This window comes from Megascapheus bottae, chromosome 13, assembly GCF_031878675.1.
Source record: "Megascapheus bottae isolate mThoBot1 chromosome 13, mThoBot2.hap1, whole genome shotgun sequence".
NCBI lineage: Eukaryota > Metazoa > Chordata > Mammalia > Rodentia > Geomyidae > Megascapheus > Megascapheus bottae.
Genome location: NC_143521.1, coordinates 46,402,645 through 46,426,469, shown reverse-complemented (window position 1 = coordinate 46,426,469; position 23,825 = coordinate 46,402,645). Strand labels below are relative to the sequence as shown.

Sequence of the window (23,825 nt, the reverse complement as noted above, 5' to 3'; positions counted from 1 at the left end):
CCAGACACGTATACACATCCTTCCCTAGAATATAAACTTTTACAACTCCCTAAAAATATTTTTTGCAGTCCCTAGAGCCAGATGGCTTTGTCATTTCATTGATGAATTGTTTCCCTAAATATATGCATCTGAGAAATTTATTTGCAGGAGAACTAGGAGGTTTACAAAGGACGCTATGTCCCATCTGCTCAACAGCCAGTCAGCTGGGAGATCAGTCCTTTTCCATCTAAGTTATGGAAACAAAACTCCCTGGAAAACATGCCAGTGGACCAGCCATTGAACAAGGCTCTTGGTCACTCATCATCAACCTGTCAGAAATCGGACAAGATGTTTTGGGGGCTGGGGTGCCACTCATGGCAGATGATCTTATGTCAGGTATCTCCTTTGCAGACATAAAAATGTATGGGCTGGGCACTGGTGGGTATTTAGAAGGCTGAGATCTGAGGATCACAATTAGAAGCCAGCCTGGGCAAGAAAGTCCTTGAGACTCTTTATCTCCACTTCACCAATAAAAAGCCAGAAGTGGAGCTATGGCTCAAGTGATAGAGCACTAGTCTTGAGGATAAAAGCTCAAGGATAACACCCAGTCCCTGAGTTCAAGCCCTAGGACCCACATCAAAAAGTTAAAAAAAATACAATCTATTTGTTTAATGGAATCTGGGGCAGCCAGCCAATGAGTAATAAGGACACTGAGTAAAGGTGATATGAAGACAGGAGGCACTGCAGACACATCATCCCTATTTTTCTTTTAACATTACCTTTTTGGTCTATGAAATATTTCTTTCTAAAAAAATTAAACTAGAACCCAAATTATCCAGACCTTTTTGAAGTAACAGTGCAGATACCATCTGAGGGAACCAGTACAGCAAATCCCCTTTGCAGTGACTCCTGTTACATTCCAGGGGATGATGATGATGATGATGATGATGATGATGATAATAATAATAATAATAATAATAGAATAGATGGTGTTTATTGAATATGCATGGAATGGGGCCCAGACCCTGGCACCAAACACTTCATTTAACTTTTACACCCGATGAGGTAGGCATTGCTATTACTCCAGTGAACAGATGACAAAATAGAGACTTAGAGACTCACTATGTACAAGTAGCTATAAGAGAAGGAAGAAATGCAGGAAGGGATGGAGGGAGGGAATAAAGAAAGAAAGTTAATACTCCCATAAAAAGAAAGGCAGAAAAAGAGAAATCGAAAGGAGGAAGAGGAAGAGGAGGAAGAGGAGGAGGAGGAGGAGGAGGGAAGAAAGGAGGAGGAAGGAAGAAAGGAGGAGGAGAAAGAGACCCAGGAAATACAGAGAAACAAAGTTCCAATTTCTGCTCTGTGATTAATATAGAAGGCACAATGCCAGAACTTGCACAAACAGGCCATGTCTATTCCAGCTTTTTTGTGTCAATGACCCCGAGATCCTCACAGGAGAATTCCAATTAGCAATTGGACAGGGAATGAGGAAAACAGGAAAATTATCATTACAATATCAGGCTAATAAATTATTGCTGGGATAAAATACACTAAAAGCTCAGGGACAAATTTCTGAGGCCAAGCAGGATATTTGCATATCTCCTTAAGATATGTATATTTCCTTAACATATTTACAAATTAGCAAGGTAAAAACATAAACTTTGCAGAGGAGATATGTAACAGAAATCTCTTAACCAGGTGCTGAAAGGAGACCTTGCTGGTCTCATACACCCCTAATATAACCCAGCCCTAACACATTATCCCTGTAGTATTCTTGCCCCAAATCCATAATTTCAACAGAAGGCAGACCAAAATCAAGAGATCTTCTATAAAACACTCAACCAAGTATCAAGGCCATTACTATAAAGAGAGACTAAAGAACTGCCACAGGCCAAAGAAGATTAATGAAAGATGGCGACAGGTACTGGTGGCTCACACATAAAATCCTAGCTACTCAGGAACCTGAGGTTTGAGGATAATAGTTGAAAGCTAATCCCAGGCAGAAAAGTTCATGAGACATTTTTTTTTTTTTTGCGGGGGAGGAGTTGAGGCTTGAGCCTGGGCATAGGCGCTATCCCTGAGCGCTTTAGCTCAAGGCTAATGCTCTACCACTTGAGCTACAGGGTCATTTCTGGTTTTCTGGTGGTTGACTGGAGTCACATGGACTTTTGTGTCTGGGCTGGTGGTAAACCGCAATCCTCAGATCTGAGCCACCAGTGCCCAGCTTCCAGGAGCCTTTTATCTCCAATTACCAGAAAAAAGCCAGAAGTGGAACTGTGGCTCATGTGACAGAATGCCAACTTTGAGCAAAAAAGCCAACCAAGAATGCTCCCCGCCCCCAACTAGATGTCATGGGATCCTGCATTGATTATAGGATAGAATATTTGAAAAACAAAATAAAACAAAACCAAACAACAAAAGCCATATGAAATCCCAAATCTGAAATATAAATATTACTCTCTCCTTGTGAATGGCTTCATGGACATGGCTTTATTTATATTAAAGGAAGGAAGTAGCAGGGTGCTGGTGGCTCTTGCCTGTAATCCTAGCTATTCAGAAAGCTGAGAACTGAGGATTGCAGTTCAAACCCAAGTTTAATCCCCAAGACTGACAAAATTAAATAAATAAAATGTTTCAAAAACCCCCCAAAAACCAAGAAAGTTCAAACAAACCAAGGGTGTTACTGAGAAAATGCATGGGCTAACGAAACATAAACCACCCCCACTGTGGCCACGCCCTTAGAGCCTCTATTTCTACCAAGTGTTTTAGTTCCATGGACCTACTCTCAGGCTTGGAGACATACCCACACAACCACACACGTACTAGGCTCTGGCTTCTTTGTGGCCTCTGGGTTAAGCAATTCATAACAGCCTCTCAGATTAGAAAGGAGGGGGTAGAGATGCCTCAGAGATTGTAGAGTGAGAAGGCCATAGAGTAGGGACTCACCAAGACCACCATGCTGGTTGGCATTCTCCAGGGGCTACTGCACTGGGCATGTGAGATGTCAATAAGCTTGCTTTGCAGCCCAAGTACTCAGACAGAAGCTCCGCCCTCGCCTTCAGAGCTGGAGCTGTGACTGCTTACCTGGGAGTCTCCATCCAGGGCTGCTTGGGCATACATCTGCACAGACAGCTCCAGGTCTTGAGTCTGGTTTGGGTGGCCATAGTAGTAGAGGTCTCCCATTTTCAAATATGCTGCAGAACACAAGACAACACACCCATTGGTCTAGTTCTAGTCTAGACCTAATGGAGTGTACTTGCTACATACTATGAATTCAGAACATCTGTATGTTTCCCTGCTGTCTTGCATTTGCCCTGATCATCCCTTATTTGTAGATATAACTTGTCTCCCAAATGGCTCATAGTCCATGTTAGCTTTAGTTCACATCAAAAATATTGCTACCTGTGCTGGCTATCTTGGTTCTTCTTTAGTGTGTGCGTGCGTGCGTGCGTGCGTGCGTGCGTGTGTGTGTGTGTGTGTGTGTGTGTGTGTGGTGTATATCAGGACATGAACTCAGGAGGACATTGGGCTCTATCTTGCCTTTTTTTTTTGCTCAAGGCTAGTCTTCTATCACTTAACTCACACCTCTACTTCTGGCTTTTTATTGGTTAATTGGACAAAAGAGTGTGTCAGATTTCTCTTCCTGGGCTTGCTTCAAACCACCAACCCTTACACCTCAGTGTCTTGAGCAGCTAGGATTACAGGCATGAGCCACTGGTGCCTGGCTCTTTGGTTTTGCCATGCATTTCCTTATTTTAAAAATATTTATTTTATCTTATTCTTATTATAAAGTTGATATATACAGGGGTTATAGTTACATAAGCTTCTTTTAACTAAGGGAAAACATTTGGCTAAGAGGGTAGTATCAATATTTAACTGGAAAAACAAAATCCATCATGGGTAGAAGTGGTTGCTAGGCTTTGGGGACGAGCTGTAAAGCTAAGCCTGGTGGAAGCTAGGTTTGAGGGTGGCTGTGGCACAACCAGAGCCTCCTGGTCCTATGGGAGCAGCGTTGGCTAGAGGGGGTGGGTGGAACCACAGCAGGGCAGCCAGTGGCAGAAACTGGGCACAATTGCAGACAGACAGGGAGAAATGCCTCCTGCTATTCTGCTGCCACCCAGGGCCTCCCATGGGCTGAAATTCATCAAAAGCCCTTGGGCAACATCTAGGTACTAGTTCCTAAAGGCCAGTGTCCATCACAGGAAAGAGAGCAGAGGGACCAGGGAGCCTCTCTGAAGGCGTAGAAGCAAAATGGCCAGCCCAGGAAGCTGCACCCTCATAGCATTCTCTTTAGACTTGTCTCAATTTGGAACTGGTCATGGATTCTCAGTACACCTTAAGACTGGGGGGTGGTGAGTGGGGAGGAGGCAGCGGCAAGGAAGAGGGCCTGGGCCAGGAAGCCAAGAACAGTTTAGCATTAACCTTACTAGCAGAGGTCTTTCACTTCTTTTCCTAATTGCTTAGCAATATCACTCGCTGCACAAAGCTGTCAGCTGTTCCCCATTACAGAAGATGAAAAGTTTCCAAGGCTTCTGTTTAGCACCTGTTTTTCTATACATACCAAATGAAGGCACATCGATCTGAAACACAGAGAAGTTATAGTATCTCCAAACACAGTTCACACCCAAGTATCTTCCAGCCAGGTCCTATGAGGTAAATGAGGAAGAAAATGGTAATTCATCAATATGTTGGACACCTAACTAATTCTGTCCACTCTCCCCCTCCTCCCCCCAACTCAATTCATGATCTTTGATCCCAGAGATTCTTCTTGGAAAAGAATTCATGTACTTACCGGCCTCTCCTCACAGATGTGGGCTAAATTTGTCTGTGATATTTCAATTCCTGTTTCTGCTGCTAACACATAGTACAGCAAAGCTTCGTGCCTAAAAATAGATGATTAATAATAAATTTCATAAATGCATTCTTCCTAATATTTGCAGAGCTTTATATTCCAGCATAAGACTTCAGAAAATAGGCAGTTTTTTTTTTATAAAACCACAAAGTCATGAGTTTGTTCTCTCTTTTAAATAAATACTGTTAAAAATACTGACTGCACTGATTTATGTTCTATCTTTAAGGCTGAAGTTGCAGATTAAACTGGGAGCTAGTCAATGCAACAGCAACCTCTACTGGCCAAATAGTAGGCCTGGCGCAGGCTCGGGATATGTTTCTCAATCCTGAGCTCTTGAATTCTTCCTTCTTGGCTTAGAGGAGATAAGAGGTATTAAGCAAAAGCTCGGAGCTTTACAGTCCTGTTTTGTGAAAAAGCTTTTTTGGGCTTAGGATTCTGAACAAGCTTAATTAAAGCAGAGCTTTTGTCGTGCATTACAAGTTTGGCAAAGGACAGGCACTTGATAGCAGTGGCCAAAGCACATGATTGAATGAATGTTGGATGTGGTGGGTAATTACAGGACAATGAGGGGCTACTTTTCAACCCATTCAAAGACCAACCTAGGATTTTCATGTGCAGTAATGACAGGAGCTAGGGGAAGTGAACAACCTCTCCACCCAAGCCCTAGGTTGGAAATTCTTGCAACAGCGTTGATTTGGCAAGTCTTAGGAATTCACACAAGCAGAACAATCAGAGATAGGTGCACAAGTTCTGTTGCCAAGGAGTCCAGAGTGGAGCTGTCCATGCTAACAATAATAACAAAACGAACTAGAAAGAACTTGAATAGCTGAAAATCAGTGACTGGTTTAATGAACCCAGGATGAGCCCACTTTTACTGTGGCCATTAAAAACACACATAAGAACCTGGATGCTGCTGGCTCATTCCCATAATCCTAGCTACCCAGTAGACAGATCTGAGGATGGTGGTTTGAAGCCAGACCAGAAAGGAAAGTTCATGAGATGCTTACCTCCAATTAACAACCCTCCAGTCTCCTGAGTAGCTAGGATTAGAGGCATGAGCCATGGGCGCCTAGTAGTACATTTTCTTTTTGCAACAACAACAAAAAAAATAGGTCGGGCACTGGAGGTTCATGCCTATATTCCTATCTATTCAGGAGGCTGAGATCTGAAGATTGCGGTTCGAATCCAGCCCAGGCAGAAAAGTCCAAACAAACAATAACAGCAGCAGCAACAACAAAATCCAGAGCTGGATATCAGAATTGTGAGAATAGTCTCAACCCCAGACAAAAGAAAGGCCAGGAAGGCCCATTCTTTTATAACAAGGTCTTGTTGGGAAGGCTGTGTCATATTGTTTGAAGATACATGGTGAGTACCAATGCCTGTGTTTCTAGCAGGGATGCATGAAGGAAGGAGAAGGTCAAGATCACATATTAGACCAATGCCCTCTGCTGCCATGACTGGCCGTGACTCACATTATTAAAGTGTAATGCTGGGAGTCTCAGTTGGACAGCAGAAACCCATTGCACTGGCTGTTGGAACTGAGGGGTGGGGGATGGGCAGGGGGTAAGAGCACTCACTATTAAAAACTTTATGAAGACAATATCTCACCTCTCTGAAGTTACCTGGGCAACAGGGGAGGGCAGAAAGGAACAAGCTTTATAGGAAACCTTCTTGCGCCCTCCGATTACATAAACCAAGAGAACATTTTTTAGGGTGTGTAAGCATTTCCATCAAGGAAGAATCAAAATCTGTCAAAATTTGATGTCTGAAAACACTGATGTCAACAGAAGTACTGAGCAGAAATCCGCCTGTCTTCCATCTGGCAAAATCAATCACGACACCGTGTCTGTGTGCGTCAATGCTGCCATCATCCAATTCACACGGGATATTGAAGCGTGAGCTCTGTGAGGGGCGTGTTGGGGGAAGGGTTGTGGGTCGATATCCCTCACCAGCCCTTCCAGCTTATTAAAATTTGACATAGATGCCACCCCCACCCCAAGCAGCCTTCCTGCATTCACTTAACCTTGCTTCAACAGAAGCCCTGCAACAGAAGCACGACAGTAATCCTCAATATTCAGGAAGCTGAGATCTGATGATCAAGGTTTAAGGCCAGCTCAGGAAGGAAAGTCCATGAGACTCTTATCTCCAATTAACCAGCAAACAGCCAGAAGTGAAGCTGTGACTCAAGTGGTAGAGCACCAGCCTTCAGCAAAAAAGCTAAGACAGCAGGTCTTGAGTTCAAGCTCAAGTACTGGCTTACATACACATACACATACACATACACATACACATACACAAAAAGTCATCGTAATTATTGTTGACAGCGATTTCTACACTTGTATTTCTGATCAAGCACTTGCTTAGTATTTGCTAGTGGCTGGAAATCCAAAGACTAACTTCAAAACTCTCCTGTCCTGTGGGGCACAGTGGCTGTAATCCTAGCTACTCAGGAGGCTGAGATCTGAGGATCAAGGTTCAAAGTCAGCCCTGGCACAAAAAGACCTGAGACTCTTATCTCCAATTAACCTCTAGAAAATGGGAAGTGGGGTTTGGCTCAAGGGTAGGGTGGTAGCCTCGAGCTGAAGAGCTCAGGGACAAGACCCAGGCCCAGTGCAAGTCCAATGACCCACAAAAAAAAAAAAACCCAAACAAAACAAAACAAAAACCTCTCCTGTCCTATCATGATTTCATTCAAGGTGGGGAAACCACTCAGGCCTCGTTTCACTTCCAATACCCAGAACTGAGCCTCTTGTACCCCAGCAGTCATGTGACTGAGATTAAGAGTGGGTATAGACAAGAAAGACATGCACAGAAAAAGAAGTTGAGGGCTCATCTAAGTCAGACATGACTTAGAAATTTTAGAATAAAACATTTTATTTATTTATTTATGATTACTATTAAAAGATTTTTTTCAGTCATGGGGCTTGAACTTAGGCTTGGGTACTGTCCTTGAGCTTTTTACCACTTTGAAACACAGCACCACTTCCAGTTTTCTGGTGGTTAATTGGAAATAAGAGTCTTACAGCCCTTCCTGCTCAGGCTGGCTTTGAACTATGATCCTCAGATTTCTACCTCCTGAATAGCTAGGACTATAGACATAAGCCACCAGCTCCTGGCTAAAATAATACATTTTAATAATCCATTCTTCGGATACTTGCTATGAATTATGTGTTTGAGACCTTCTGAGCAGTGCTGCAAACAACTATATTATTTCTTCTGTGTTCTTTTCTGCCAATGCCTGCTGTGACTCAGATAGGAAGGATGGAGGAAAAAAGATCCCGGGGTCTCTGTGGAGATCACTGCTGTACTGAAAAAGGCGAATCTCTTTCAGCAGGAACTTATATCTCATTGTCTTGCCTCAAGCTTCCCCTGTACTGGCTAACCTCCAGGGTTAACTTTTTGGGGTTTGTTTAAGACAGAGGACAATAAAATATGCATCTCCCAGATAAAACATACATGGGTAAGGCAGAGAGAAATGAAACATGACAGCTGGACTTTCCTCGCTAACTCCTTCTGGTGTCCATGGACTGCCCGGGGCCTGACAGCTTTGATTCTCCCCATTATGCCAAGACAGCAAAAACCCTTCTTTTCAATCACATTCTTTTTCAAAACGATCCCACATAAATCTTGGAACAATACAGCTAAGCCCAAGCGCAGCAAACTGACATGTGTAATTTGGAAATAGCACCCAGAGTAAATTCACTCACACGAAAATGAAAAAGAAGGAGGAACCAGGGACACTGATGGATGCTTTTGTCCTGTCAGAGCAAAACAGATGACATGAAGAAGTCACATGGCAGGTGGGAGAGCCAGTACTCGTCTATTTCCTATTTACCTCTGGGCAGGGCTCGAAAGGTGACCGTGAGGAAGCCAAGAAACAACTTGCCTTGACTCCATTCTGACAAAGGTGGTCTCATTAGGGTAGGTGCTACATTTTTCTTCCGGTGGAGACTAATAAGAGTTCTCCAAGCCAAACAGACTCTTCTCCTAGTCGTACTGAGCAAGGGGCTCGGGACTACTGGAATCTCAGATTCTTAGGAGGCTGAGATCTGAGGATGGAGGTTTGAAGCCAACCCAGGTAGACCAATCTGACAGACTCTTATCTCCAATTAACTAGCAAAAAGGCAGAAGTGGAGATGTGGCTCAAGGATTATAGTGCTAGCCTTGAGAAGAAAAAGCCAAGCAAAAGCCAGAGGCCCTGAGTTTAAGCCTTAGTACTCAAACAGAAGGAAAAAAAAAAGACCAGGAGGCATATAGAGAAACAGATACTTGTAAGGAGAGTAAATTAGTTAAAAAGAAAAGAAAACCATCTTTGAAAACAACTGGTGTTGTGGCTTAAAGGTTTAGCAGGTGTCTATCCTGGGGCCCAGTTCTCTAAGTTTATATTTTCTATAGCAAGTCTTCCTCGTGTGCCAGGAGATACACAGAAAAACATTCGTGGCCATGTCCTTAGGAGCAGCCATCACAATGAAAGGGAAAACAGTGCAGATATGTGTTTGTATGAGAATTCATAACTAAACTCATATAGCAATTGTAATATATTAAAGCAAGTTGCAGACATCAAAGTGTAGGAATTTTAGAAACATTAAGTTTAAAAAGAAGTGGAAGAATAACATATGATTTTTAATAACATAAAGGTCAGACATGAGCCCAAGTTAATCCATTGCATAGGAATATATGGATAGCTAGCAGAATGTACAAAGAAAATGAGAGAAGGACCAGAAAGTTCAGAATGATGGTTATTTCTGGGCAGGGGAATGGAATGTGGAATGGGTGAGGGAGGAGTGGCTGGTACTGGCAGTCTTTTCTCAAGTAGGATGGGTGGTTTACCAGCATTCATTTTATTCCTATACTTTGGAACTTACAAATGTGTCACATATGATTTCATGTGTATCATTATTCTACACACGAAAACTACTTAACTGGCTCATGCCACATCTTCAGATCAAATGCTTTACCGAGATGCCAAACCGGGCTTCTCCCTGCTCGTCACCACTTAACCAAGAATAAGATAAAAAGTGTATAAGCTGCTATTCAAATTTCCATGTGAGAACATTTGTTTGTTTTTAATATACAGTTATCATTCTACACTTAATTCTCATAGCAAATTAAATGGCCTTAAAATTTCTAGACATATGGGCCGGGAGTTTGGCCTACTGGTTAAAGTGCTTGCCTAGCATGCACGAAGATCCGGGTTCAATTCCTCGGTACCACATACATAGAAAAAAAAGTCAGAAGTGGTGCTGAGGCTCAAGTGGTAGAGCTCTAGCCTTGAGAAAGTCCAAGGACAGTGCTCAGGCCCTGAGCTCAAGCCCAGGACTGGCAATAAATAAATAAATAAATAAATAAATAAATAAATAAATTTCTAGACACAGAGCTGGGTACCAGGGCTTACACGTGTAATGTTAGCTAGGCTGTGATCTGAAGATGGAAGTCTGAAACCAGGAAACTCCATGAGACTCTTATCTCCAATCAACCACCCAAAAGTCAAAAATGGAGCTGTGATTAGAATGGTAGAGATCTTGCTTTGTGCAAAAAAAGCTAAGGGACAGTGTCTGGTCTCTGAGTTCAAGCCCTTCTAACACACACACACACACACACACACACACACACACACACTTCCAGGCTTACTCAAAACTTATCGCTGCTTTTGTTCTTCCACTTCCCTTTATAGTAAATTCTCCTCTGCATGGCAAAGGAGAAATCCCTCCACCCTCCAAGGCCATACTACTTACACCCCCATCAAGAAGGCTTACAGGGTTCACAGACAGAAAGCATCATTTCATCCTCCAGTCCCACAAGTTCTTTTCACACTTATCATGACCCCAGAGTTATGGTTGCTTTCCTTTTTAGCATAGTTCATCTGTTGGATGGTTTCTGAGCACTTCCCAGGCTCTCCCTGTGCTAACTACCAGTATACAAGTTATACCATGAAGTCAGAGGGAGTAAGGAATAAGGTGGGATTCCTGGGTAAAGGAAACAGCAAGTGCAAGGGCCCTGAGGTCAGCCAGATGTGGGTCATGTGAGGAAATGCATGTGGAAGGGACTGGACACAAACATCTCAAGCCCAACCTGTGACCTCCCCTTGGTGTATGGCAGGATGCCTGCATTTGGATCTGCTGACAGGAATAAACACACACCATACAAAGTACATTTCCCCTTCTCCTTGCCTGCTACCCCACACAGGGAGCAGAATCCCATGTTATGTCTCAGAGTTCTGAGCAAGGAAACAGGATATCTTAATTCATCTAACTTTTCATGGCACAGATTTACACACATTAGCTCAAACGCACTGTGAGATTAAATCGAAGAGTAGGCAAGAGAGCTTAGCTATGAGCAAAAACTATGTCCTTTCAGGGTGTGTGCGTGTGGGGGGTGTAGACATGCATGCCCAGAAATGCCTTGAAATTAGAATATTTATTTCACCCCAAGAAGCTTGTGGGGGAAACAGAAGGGGGGAGAAGAGAGGGGGGGGCTCAGGTTGGATTTGAGAGGTGGTATTATTTAGTTCTCTTTGATTTGAAAGGACACAGTCAAGCACTGGTGGCTCACACTTGTAATCCTGGCTACTCAGGAGGCTGAGATCTGAGGATCGAGATTTAAAGGCCAGGTAGGAAAGTCTGTGTGGCTTTTACCTTAATTAACCAGCAAAAAGCCTGAAGTAGAGCTTGTGACTTGAATAAAAACGGGCTTTAAGGGCTCTGCATAATATCTTAACAATAACAATAAAATTATACTTGAAAAAATAAGAGGCAGTATCCAGGCCTTGAGCTAAGTCCCAGTACTGGCATACCCCCCCCCCACACACACTCAGAAACAGAGCTCACTGTGAGGCCTAGGCTGGCTTTGAACTTGAATCCTCCTACTTCAGCCTTCCAGATTTTAGGATTACAGTCATGCATCACCATGGACGACTCCAGGCTGGAGTTTTATGAACCAAGATTCACTCAGGAAATGAGATGAAACCCCACGAAAATGAAAAGGTAGATTTATAGTCAGAAAACAGTAGTTTCATTTAAGGCAATTTCTTTCTGATTGTACAAAGTAAGGCCACAGACAATAAACTTTCAGCAACAAACATCTGTATTTGGTGCTTTTTTTGCTGGGCTCATTTCTCCTGCATGTTCTAACGTACAATTCTTGCTCCCTGAGATGTTATCTGTGGATTTGTGTGCCAGTGATGAGCCAAAAGGGACAATAACACTCTTTGGGATCCGTATTTTTATTTTTAATTAAAGTTCAGATCAAGGTGTGATTCACACCAGGTCTGGTCTAATGTCCTGGAGGCAGTGGACTGAAGGCATACTTGCTGATTTGCATATCCATTTTAGTGAGAATGGAAATACCCAGATCATTTGGGCAATAAAACAGCCAAGCAAATATGGCCCAAGGGGAAGCCAAGGTGGAGTGCCAGGCCTGACCAAAGAAGACAAGGCTGGAAACAGAAGCCAGGTACCTGTTGAAGAAGTGACTGCAAATGTACAAACCACTCAGCAACAATATGGACTGTGGAAGTCGTGTGTGTGTGTGTGTGTGTGTGTGTGTGTGTGTGTGTGTGTGTGTGTGTGTGAACTTGATGGCTGTGGACATTGGCCTTAGAGAACTAATTTTTGTGTATAATTAAACATGGAAATGCCATGTTTTCCAATCAACAGCCAATCAGTCTGTGATGCTCTGAATATCATTGCAAAGAGGCTCTGATTTTCCCTGCAAATCACTTTTTCAGTTGCATTTTTAACACATTCCATCTCCGAAGACTCTACTGACAGACCAAAAGGTAAGGACTGCAAAAGCTGGCTCTCACATGGAACCCAGTCTTACCAGGACCCCTCCAGGTAGGCGTTGAGGCCTTTGCGAATGACATGGCCCAAGTAGCCGTTTTTCTCTGCTACATGCTTTGCCCATCTGAAAAGGTAAGGGAACAGAAAAAATAAGCAAATTGTAGCAATTAAATAATCATATTTTCTTCATGTGATCTCAATAAATCCCATTTGGGGAATATTTTGCTTCTTGGAATTTTTACAAAACAACGAAGCAGAACGGAATATGAAGAAGTTAACGCAAATGCACTCTGAAGGCTCGGTGCTCAATGGACTCACTTATGAATGCTTACCGTGTGTTCCATGGAAGCAAAGATATGTGACACACGTAATGAAAAGTCTCTACTGCCGTGGAAAAAACAAGCTCCACCAAGAGTTCTATGTGTATTGGAACTAGTGGTGTAGCTCAGGGGAAGAGTACTTGACAATCAGGGATAAGACCCTGGTGCCACAAAATATAAATAAAAATAAGTAAAACATATTTATTCATTTATCATAGGCTTTCTCTGTTTCTTTCCTGTCTCCTAATGTGGGGCTTATGAATAATGAAATGGTATGTTATAATTTTTAGACTGTGAAAGAGAAAAAGACCAGTGTAAGAGCACATAACAAGAAGTAAAAGGGAGAAATAAAAGTCTTCAAAAAACAAAAACTTAACTAAAGCTAAGTACTGGTGGCTCACACCAGCTTTGAGTTTTAAAAAAGGCAAGGGAGAGCAATAGCTCTCTCTCTGTCTGGGTTCAACCCCAGTACTGGCAAACCAAACAAAAATGTCCACAAGTTGGGACCAGGAGTTTGGTCTAGTGGTAGAGTGCTTTCCTAGCATGCATGAAGACCTGGGTTCAATTCTTTGGTACCACATACATAGAAAAAAGCTGGAAATGGTGCTGTGGTTCAAGTGGTAGAGCTCTAGCCTTGAGAAAGCCCAAGGATAGCGCTCAGGCCCTGAGTTCAAGCCCCAGGATTGGCAAAAAAGTTTTTAAAAACCCACAAGTTGGAGGGAAGAGGGAAGGGGACAAAAACATGAGAAGGGTATCAATGTTCGAGAAGTAATGCACCCACTACCTGATGAATGTAACTGTAACCCCTCTACACATTACCCCAACAATAAAATACAATTTAAAAAACCTCACAAGGATCTCTGTACCCACAAAAATAATAAAAAAAACTTGATGAATACAAATGAAGGACAAGACAAGGTATACACAAACCAGATGAAACACTATATTGATGACTAGATTAAATGTAGAAGAGTAAATATAACTGTTACAAACGAAAATTACCAAATTGAATAAGGGATGTGCAAAATCTTAGTTATATGTGGCATATAAGAGACATGCATAAAAATTAAGGATCAAAAATATTGAAAGTAAAAGGATGGGGAAAAAGATATATAGACTCTAACAATAAAATATGGTATTATTGAATGAGTATCAGAACACAGAGGCTAAGGTAAGAAGCATCTATAGAGATAAACTCTTAAGTTGATAAAAGGATCAACTAAAAACCAAAAAAAAATTCAGTCTGCATGACTCAGTGACATAAATTCAAGGCACACAATGCAAAAGTGACAGAATCAAAAAGAGAGACCAGTAAATCTATGAACACAGTGGGAGATTTTAACACATTTCCTTTCATAACTAATATAGGAAATAGGAAAAAAAAGACAAGTCAGAAAGGATTCAGGCCTGAGCAATATAATTAATGAACTTGAGATAACTGATGAATACTCTGACAGTGAATTCATCAAGTTCAGAAAATATTTATCAAAAGTGTCCATATTCTGGTCCTGGAGTAGTTTTCCATAAATTTTAAAGGTTTGCAATCATTCAGAATATGTTCTCTGGGCATACTAGAACTAAGCCAGCAATCAACTGCAAAAGACAGACAGGAAAATCTCTGAAACAAGAAGATTCACACCAACTCTGTCACATAACTGATAAAAGCCTTCAAGTCAGTGTAAGTTAGATCACCATGTTCAAATCAGAATGGGTTGACACTAAATGTCTCATGCAAAAAAGATAGTTTGGAGAGCCAAGGTATAGGCAGGAGGGGGCCTGCAAGATAGCTTGGTAATGGTGTTTTTCTGTTAAGGGCAAGATGGTAAATATTTTTACCTATGTGGCCACAAGTAGTCTTGTTATTGTTTTTATTCCTCCTACTCCTCTTTCTCTTCCTCTTTAAAATTGTAAGCAAAAACAACAATAACAGAAAAATGCTTTGCTCTTGGAGCCACATACAACATGCCTGATTCACATTTCGTCTGTGGGCCAGAGCCTGCCAACCCAATAAAACACTTTCAGACAGGCAAGACATCAAAAAATATGCTTCCTGATGGCCATTCTGTAAGAAATTACAGTAGATAGGCATTGCAAAAACATAGATGTGAACCAGGAAAGAGGAAGAAAGGAGTCCCGTAAAAAAGGACCAAAAAAAGCCTCTCAAAAACAGGTAAGTGAAGGAAAAGTAACCCTCACGGTGAGACCAAGTCAGGAGTGTCAGGTCATGGCATTGTCCTCTGTCCTGAGAGATATTACCAAGAAGGTTCAAGAGTACCACATGGGTCTGGCCATACAAAAAGGAGATTTAGATGGAGGAGAATTTGGACATCAAGGGTAGAGGAAAAAAAAGATTACTATATATATATATATATATATATACACACATATATATGTATGTATGAGAGAGAAAGAGAGAGAGAGAGAGAAAGAAAGAGAGAGAGAAAGAGGGGGGCTAAGAAGAAAACAGACAACAATAAAAAAGATTTTCCCTTAGAATAAATTGCATAACAGGAAAGCCATCCATCATATGCAACATGGCTCAGCTGCATATGGGATTCCCGTGGCCTTGACAATGTCAGCTCTGTCGCCAGTTCATTTTATTGGGAAGATGGAAGTGGGCACAGCGTGTCAATGTGTCAATGTGAGGTGGCAGAGGAAAGAACCTCATCTGGGCCTTCCCAAGGGTATCAGCAGGCCAGGCCTATGACAAGAACACCAAAGCCAGTGGCATGAGCATGAGACAGGCAGACAAAAAAACAATGAGAAGACTGGAAGTGATTTACTCCAGAAGCAGAAAATGGGGTGGGGGGGAGAGGGAGGGAAGGAAAGAAAAAAGGAGGGAGGAAAGAAGCTAGAGGGAAGAAAGGAGGGAAGGAGGGACAGAGGGAGGGAGGAAGAGACAGCCTAAGAGGACATGGCTTTCCCATCCCAGGTGACATTTGTCATTCTTACAGGACAGCTTTCTCCGGGTCTCTAGGGAAGGTGTCCAGGTTGCCAGTGATGAAGTAGAGGGAACACCACAGGGTCCCCTCCATGTGTCCCCCCTGGGCAGCTTTGTGGAAATATTCCCCGGCTAAAGTCTGTGAAGAGAAGACCAGACATGGCTCTCAATGGCAGAATACTGGCAGAGCCACTTTCACCACCAGAGCCAGCGGGGTGAGGTTCTTTAAGCCTGATATTACCAGGGCTTGTGACTTCTGATGCTGGTCAGAAAACCATGCCAAGCAATAGTTCCAGGAGGATAGCTTGTCACCAAAGCCAGCCTCAGGGACATATGACCTGGCTAAAAGCTGTTGTGTTGATTAAGTTGACTCCAGATGTAAGACAACCTGAAATTATGGAGCATGGCTACACATCTCGTTTGATCCCCCACTCCCCATTCCTCACCCCTGCGTGCTAGATCGGAAACATCAGAGGTCAAGCTGGGTGAAAACTCAGTCACTGGCTTTTCTAACCTTGCTTAATACCTCTCTTCAACCTCATGCACAAAAACTGCATTTCCAGTAGGAAGGTGAGAATTAGAATATGACAATAAAATAAATCCACGCTCACAAATGTGTGGGAGTGTTACCAGACATTCTCAATGCCTAAAAATATCAGTCTTGTGTGTAATCAGAGAGGTGGAGGAAAATAAAGAAAACTTAACACTCAGGCTGGCAATGAAAATAATGGATTGCCATTATTTTCAGAGCAGCGAACTATTGTATATGTGTATGAGTATTTGTGAGCGTGTGTGTGCACGTACAAGCTTTGTGTGTGTTGGTACTAGGGTTCAAATTCAGGGTTTTCCTTTAGCTTTTTCACTCAAGGCTGATGTTCTTCCATTTGAGCTGCAGTTCTATTTCAAGCCCCTTGGTGGTTAACTGGCATTAAGAGTTCCCTGGACTTTCCTGCCTACGTCGACTTTGAAATGGGATCCTAACCCATAAGAAGCAATGAGATCAAAATGGATTTACAGCTGAATTCTACAAAACCTTTCCAGAAAAACTAACAACAACACTCTTCAAACTTCTGCATGAACTCTAAGGATCACTACCAAACACATTTTATGAAGCCCATATCATACCTATCCCCAAACCAAGAAGAGACCCAATGAAGAAAGAAAACTATTGAGGGCTGGCAATGTGGCTTAGTGGTAGAGTGCTTGGCTAGTATGCATGAATCCCTAGGTTCAATTCCTCAGTATCACATAAACAGAAAAGGCTGGAAGTGGTGCTGTAGCTCAAGTGGTAGAATGCTAGCCTTGAGCAAAAAGAAGCTCAGGAACAGTACCCAGGCCTTGAGTTCAAGCCCAGGACTGGCAAGAAAAGAAAAGAAAAAGAAGGAAGGAAGGAAGGAAACCTTTGACACACCTCTCTCTCTCTCTCTCTCTCTCTCTCTCTCTCTCTCTCTCTCTCTCTCTCTCTCTCTCTCTCTCTCTCTCTCTCTCTCTCTAGCCTGGGGCTTGAACTCAGGGCCTGAGCACTGTCCTTGGACTTTCTCAAGGCTAGAGCTCTACCACTTGAGTCACAGCACCACTTCCAGCTTTTTCTATATATGTGGTACCGAGGAATCAAACCTGCTAGGCAAGCATTCTGCCACTAGGCCAAACTCCTGGCACCAACTCATCTCTTTGATGAACATAGATGCAAAAGTTGTTTTGTTGTTGTTTTTTGTTTTGGGGGGTTTTTGTTTTTTTTTGTTTTCGCCAGTCCTGAGGCTTCAACTCAGGGCCTGGGCATTGTCCCTGAGCTTCCTTAGCTCAAGGCTAGCACTCTACCACTTGAGCCACAGAGCCACTTCTGGCTCTTTCTGTTTGTATGGTACTGAATAATTGAACCCAGGCTTCATGCATGCGAGGCAAACCCTCTACCACTTAGCCTCATTCCCAGCTGCGAAAGTCCTTAATTCAATACTAGCCAGCAGATTTCAACAACGAATCCAAGTAATGCCTTGGATTTCGCCTCTTGAGTAGCTAGGATTAGAGATGTGAATTACTGGTACGAAGTGTGAACTTGTTACTTTGGAGAGCATTGGGCTTTGCAAGCAGGTAGGTTTGAGTTTCCAGCTCTATGGATAAGTCGTGCGGTCTCTGGCATGTGACTGACTGTCTCCAGACTTCACTCCACTACACCCAGAAAGCCTGATGCAGGAGTCTGCGCCATTCCCAGAAAAGCCAGACATCCAGGTGAGCTGGCGAGGGATTTCCTTGGCCTCATCTCCCATCATTCTCAGTATGCTCCTGCTTCCTCTAGTGCACTGAGCCTGCTTCCTCTCCCAGGGCCTTTGCCTATTTGTCATCTCATACTGGAATGTTCTTCCAGGTGGCAATGAAACTCCTTCAGGAGCCTGCACAATGTCACATCCCTTCATCAGAGGCAACTTCCCTGCCTCCCTTGTGAAACAGCTCTTTACCTCTCCCACCCTGCATGCTGCCTTAACCCCCCCCAACTCCGCCCCCCCACCGTTAGCTATCTGTGATTGTCTTTGTCCCCCAAAGGGGTCACCTATCTTCTCACACACAGACTCGGTCATTTTCTCGATTATGAGTGCTGTCATGGTAATCTCTTGGGGACAGGATGTAACAACAAAAACCTCTGTGGTACTAGGAAATTCATCAGGCAACCCCAGCTGCACTTGCTCTCTCACTGCCAGTGACACCAGTGTGTCACTTCAAGTGTGGCCATTTCCCACTCTCTCCTACTTGTATCACCTGCCTGCCCTCTCCTAGCTCAAGCCTCACCGCTTCCATGCAGCCTCCTGGTTGTGCTGGCCTTTCTTGATGTTCCTCTCTAGAACTGTTTGTGTTGTGCTACTTATGTCCCTGGGCCCCTGGCTAAATGAATCCTTTGTTCTTTACCCCTTGCCCCCACATTGGCTCCTCAGCTCCCTAAGAACAGGTCATGTCTACAAGTTCCAACCCCTCTGGTGTCTAATTCAAGCTGGCAGATGATGCGCTTTCTGCAAACACTCATGATCCCATAGCTGGTCACCTACGGGTCCGTCCCAAATTGACTTACCAGATTCCTTCCAGGAACTCCTGGGAAAATGCCATCTAGATATAGAACCCCCAGATTGTAGGATGCATCAGGGTTCCCCATTTCTTCTGCTTTTAACCAGTACTTTGCTGCTCTGGCATAGTTTTTCTTGAATTTGTGGTAATACCACCCCAGGCCATTGACTGCCTGATGCAATCCCTGAATTTTAAAACAAGAAAGAAATTATGATTATTTTGTCTGTTTTAAACAAAATCTAAAGAGATCTAGAAAACACTGCCGTGGAAGCATTCCGTTTCAGTCTGAGCAGAATCTTGAATCTTGCCTCCCTCCTTTTTTTTTCTTTTTTTTTGGCACGGGGTAAGGGCGATGGACAGATGGCACTAAAGACCATCTCAGTGCTAAGAGGCACGAGCCCGCTAAAGAGAATGCCCTGGTGGGTTTTGCCCCGGTGCTTGCTGGGATTTCTGCCTCCAAGCTCAGCAGTGACGTGGGCCTCCAAACTGTCCTGCAGAGCTACAAACTCCTCTTCACTCTAAGGATTAACAGTGCCCTTAAAATTCAGGCACCCTGGGCTGTGCAAGTGGCCTGAACCTGCCCTTGCTGGGAAAGTTTCAAGGTGAACCGCTGCCCATCCTTTAGTCTGCCTGAAGGCCATCAAGCCCTGCTTCCCTGTGAAGCAGCTCTGACAACCCACTTGCAGAGTCCTGGTGCTCAGTGACAGCTTGTCAACAGTTCCTAAGGGGTTCAGAGTCTGGAAGGGGCTGAAGCAGAAGGGGAGGGTGGAGGAGGAAACAGGGATTCTGAAGGAACCTGGAGCTGATCCAAGTAAGTGTTCCATCTTGTTGCCTTCTTTTTGTAGTTTGGCTTTTATTTTTGTTTTAGTTTTTGTTGGTGATAAAGTTTGAACTTGGGGCTAGGCACTGTCCCTAACGTCTTTTTGCTCAAGTCTAGTGCTCTATCACTTGGAGCCACAGCTTGACTTCTAGTTCTCTGATGGTTAATTGGAGATTGGGGTCTCATGGACTTTCCTGTCCTGCTTGGTTTCAAAATGCAATCCTCAGATCTCAGCTTCCTAAGTGGAGGCATTCTTTTTGAGCCTAGGGCAAGGTAAGCACTCAGCAAGAACTAGCTTTTTAGTGGATGAACAGAGTAGGTCATACTCTAAAGTGTCCAGACCCTGCTTTGGGCACGCCTACAGAGGAGCCTTACCAAATGGCTTTTGTGGAGAAGTGAAGCATCCTGATGAAGATATATCTGCATTAGGCTGAAATCTCTGCAGAACTGCTCCTCCTGCCATCGACTCAGTTTCAGAGCCCATAAGAAATCTTGCCTTATTGCTTGGTACTCAGATTTCACTCTGAACAATTTACCCAGATGCACCAATAGATCTGCCTGGGTGAGACCTTTCACCACAGTGCCTCACAAAGATTGGGCCTTCACAGAGTGGGTAAATAAGAACCATACTTCAAAGACATTAACATCCCAAGGCTCAAGACTGCATGTTTCCAATGCTTGTGTAAGCTCTGGTGAGGTGTGTGGGGTGGGGGAAGGAGGAGCTCAGAGTAAAGCACCTAGACATGTGCTAAAGAGATGCACATTTCACCTGCTGGGAAATTCTCTGGAGGCTCTACTTCAGGATGCTTTGGGCCCTGTGCTCTCAAAGACCACCATAAGTCTTTTAAAAAAAATTCTTGTCTTATCACTGGGATTGGGTAAGGAGCAGATATACACATTTGCAAGACCCTTCTTTCTGGACCATGCTCCCTCTTTGCAGCCCCTGGCTGGAGGAATGCCTCTTGAGTTTTCCCTCCCTGGTCCCACTTCCTGTTCAATAGAAGAGGGCATCCTGTCTCAAGAACAACAGGGAAGAAAAGTCAGCACAGCTACTTTAGGAGCTGTAATAACTAAAGCTAGTCTCAACAGTCCTGGAACAGAGGCACTGCCACGACTCAAAAGGGTTATGACGTTGCATTGTTGAAGTATAGAATCCATGGTTTCTACAAATCGGTTTGCAAATGTATATACAGATACATGTCTGGGAGCATATGCGTGCACATGCATTGGGTTTGTGTTTGCTTGCATGAGGTGTGTGTATATGTGTGTTCTCTGTGTGTGTACCCCCCCACACCCCTCTCAAGCACTATAATAGCCTCTGTTCTGAATCATTATACAGATACTTGCTGATCTGAAGACACTATGGAAGTGTCAATTTGTGACAAAGGCAAAATAATTCCTAAAGCTAACAATGACCTTATGAAACAGCCCAGCACCCAAGTTCAAGAAGCAACTGGGAATTGTGCAGGAGAGGGTTAACTTTTCAAAAACTTAGGCTTTGGATTTCCCTAATTCAATGGCATTTATGCCATTCAATTTCAAGGAGCCCCGCTGCTTGTTATCAGGGTGGCTCGTGATGATAATTTCAGCCTTCAAACAAAATCAGCCTGAATTATAGTGATGGGAAGGTGAATTTAGCTTTTGAATGTTGCTGATCCCAACGTGGCAAGCTTCTGTGTGTTGTAACTCAAAAATGACTTATCAGTGAGTCGTGAACCTCTCCCCACTCCATAGCCACCTAGGCTTTGTGGAAATGACCAGCTCTTTCATCACCCCAGACTTGTGAGTGTATGGGGGTGCGGGGACCCATTTCTGCTGACCTTGTGCATGTGTTACCTTGGAGGCAGCTTTCTTCATCAGCTCTAAGGCAAGCCGTCTGTTCTTTTGTACTCCTTGACCCTAAACATAGGCAAACAGCCATGGTTAGGGTGGGAAATAAAAGTAGAGCGTCGCCAGAACCACCACAGACATATTGGTATGCAACACAGAGCACAAATCCAACCAGAATCTTTTTTTTTTTTGGTAGTAGGGTTTGAACTCTGGGCCTGGGCGCTGTCCTGGAGCTCTTCAGCTCAAGGCTACCACCCTACCCCTGGGCCAGGGCATTGTCCCTGAGCTCTTAAGCTCAGGGCTACCTCCCTATCCCTGGAGCCACAAGGCAACCCACTTCTGGTTTTCTGCTGGTTAATTGGAGATAAAAGAATCTCACAGTCTTTAGTGCCCGGGCTGGCTTTGAACTAGGATCCTCATATCTCAGCCTCCTCAGTAGCTAGGATTATAGGCATGAGTCACCGTGCGGGCCCCAACCAGAATCCTTTTAGTTTCAAATTTTATCTTACACATATCTATGCCTAGCACATGCCATCATGTCTCTCTGATCATCTGAATTTTGCTCCAGTTCATGGTACCCAGGACATAAACCTCTACTTCCAGCTCAGCAGTGATGCAAGGTTCCCTCCTAATCACTCCTCAGGTTGTATGGGGAGAAGCCAGGGATTGGGTGAATGGGTTTGGTCATCCTGAATGCTTTGTCTGATTGGCCAGCCAGATAAAGAACTTATCTGTGTTGGACAGTCAGGAATTATTAGGTCATCACCTGCAGCCTCCCTGGATCAGGGAAGCCCTAGAATGTCACATTTGTGGCTTCAAAACCAGCTCTAGAATCTGCTATGAAGATGATAGGACCCCCATGAATTAGGTTGAGTCACTGGCAGCTATAAGATTCTTCCAGAAAAGTCAGGATTTTCTACAAGCACTTGTTTGTCCTTCACAGAATAGTCTTTGGTATGTTTATTGCAAGAAAGAAATTCTGTGGACCAGGCTCTGGTGTCGAAGGGGGCATGTGAAGGAAATAAAAGGCCTGAGAGGGGCAGAAGGGGACCCCCAAGGCCTTCTTGATACAAATGTGATGGTAAAGGTGCTAAGCAAGGGGAGCCAGCTAGAAGCAGCTGCGGATCCGAACTCAGCTAGAACTTTTCTTTTTCCCCATCTAGATTTCTGTGTTAATTAATTAATTTGGACACACCTTCTCTGAAAAGAAATGTAACACTTTGCCTGACTTATGTAACTGCAGCCCCTCTATACATCAACTTTGTAAGAACAATTTTTTAATGTATAGGTCATTCGTGATCCCATCATGTCTAACCAGGACAGCACACTCCAGGGGTGGATTTCAACTTCCATCGCTCACTGTGATAATGGAAGGCAGATTTGAACCCGGACAGGTGGGCTAAGGCAGGCGTATAAAGCACATTTTCCCACTGCTGAGAAAGCAGAGTGCCTCATACCTCCTGTGGGATAAAGGAGAAATACAGCTTGCCTGACTCTTGTATTTATGATTTGAACTAAAGGTTAACCTACATGCACTGAGTTTCTACAACATTTTTGTAACTTTTCTCTTAAATCAAACTGATCAATTGAAGCAAAGGGGATGATGAAGGCATTTAGTGCATCAGGGCTTCTAATTAGAGAAGGAGAGGGAACAGAAAGAGATAGGGGATACTTGGAAAAACTGGACAAGAAGTGAAATGGTTTTTGGATGGCTAGAAATGCATCAGAAGGACTGGAGTCATAGAATGTTAGAACCGGGTTGAACTCATTGTTTGTCTTCTCCAGTTCTTTGTGTCAAAGGAATAAAATAGGTCCAGAGAAGATGGTTTATGTAAAGCCTCACAGTGAGGCTGTAACTATATATTCCCATTTCTAGGGTAGGGTGGCTTCTGATGTGCTTGCTAGGTAGTCAGTACACTTAGCTAGCGTAACAAGAGAACTTTTTACACAATGACAATGCACTCTAGCTAGCTCTGAGGAGAATCAGAAGCTGCCAAGTTCTGATGCTCACAGGAAAGCTAGTTACCACAAACAGAATCAAAGCTTAAATGTCACGTGGGTAAAGAATGGAATATGTGTGACTGCCTTGGACAATCTAGAGCGACCAGCCCACTGCCATCTTTGCATGCAGGAAGTTGGGCATCCCCTTAGCCAAATGCATGCCCTCATTCTACATATTTGGAAGGCCTATTTTGTTCCATTTGGGGATTCTTTCCCATATAATGCACTGAGAAAGACCACCTGGCCAGAG

General features: G+C 43.5%; 1 protein-coding gene across 1 annotated transcript in view; it reads right to left on the bottom strand.

The window, feature by feature from the left end:
- Positions 1-23,825, bottom strand: part of Sel1l3 (SEL1L family member 3) — a 110,942-nt gene that overhangs the window by 11,249 nt on the left and 75,868 nt on the right. The window contains exons 14-20 of the mRNA XM_090343745.1: positions 21,581-21,643; positions 18,932-19,108; positions 15,885-16,012; positions 12,653-12,736; positions 4,772-4,862; positions 4,541-4,625; positions 3,064-3,173 (exon numbers count right to left, since the gene is read on the bottom strand). Of these exons, the coding sequence (XP_090199871.1) occupies positions 3,064-3,173; positions 4,541-4,625; positions 4,772-4,862; positions 12,653-12,736; positions 15,885-16,012; positions 18,932-19,108; positions 21,581-21,643 (738 nt within the window). The remainder of the gene's footprint in view (positions 1-3,063; positions 3,174-4,540; positions 4,626-4,771; positions 4,863-12,652; positions 12,737-15,884; positions 16,013-18,931; positions 19,109-21,580; positions 21,644-23,825) is intronic.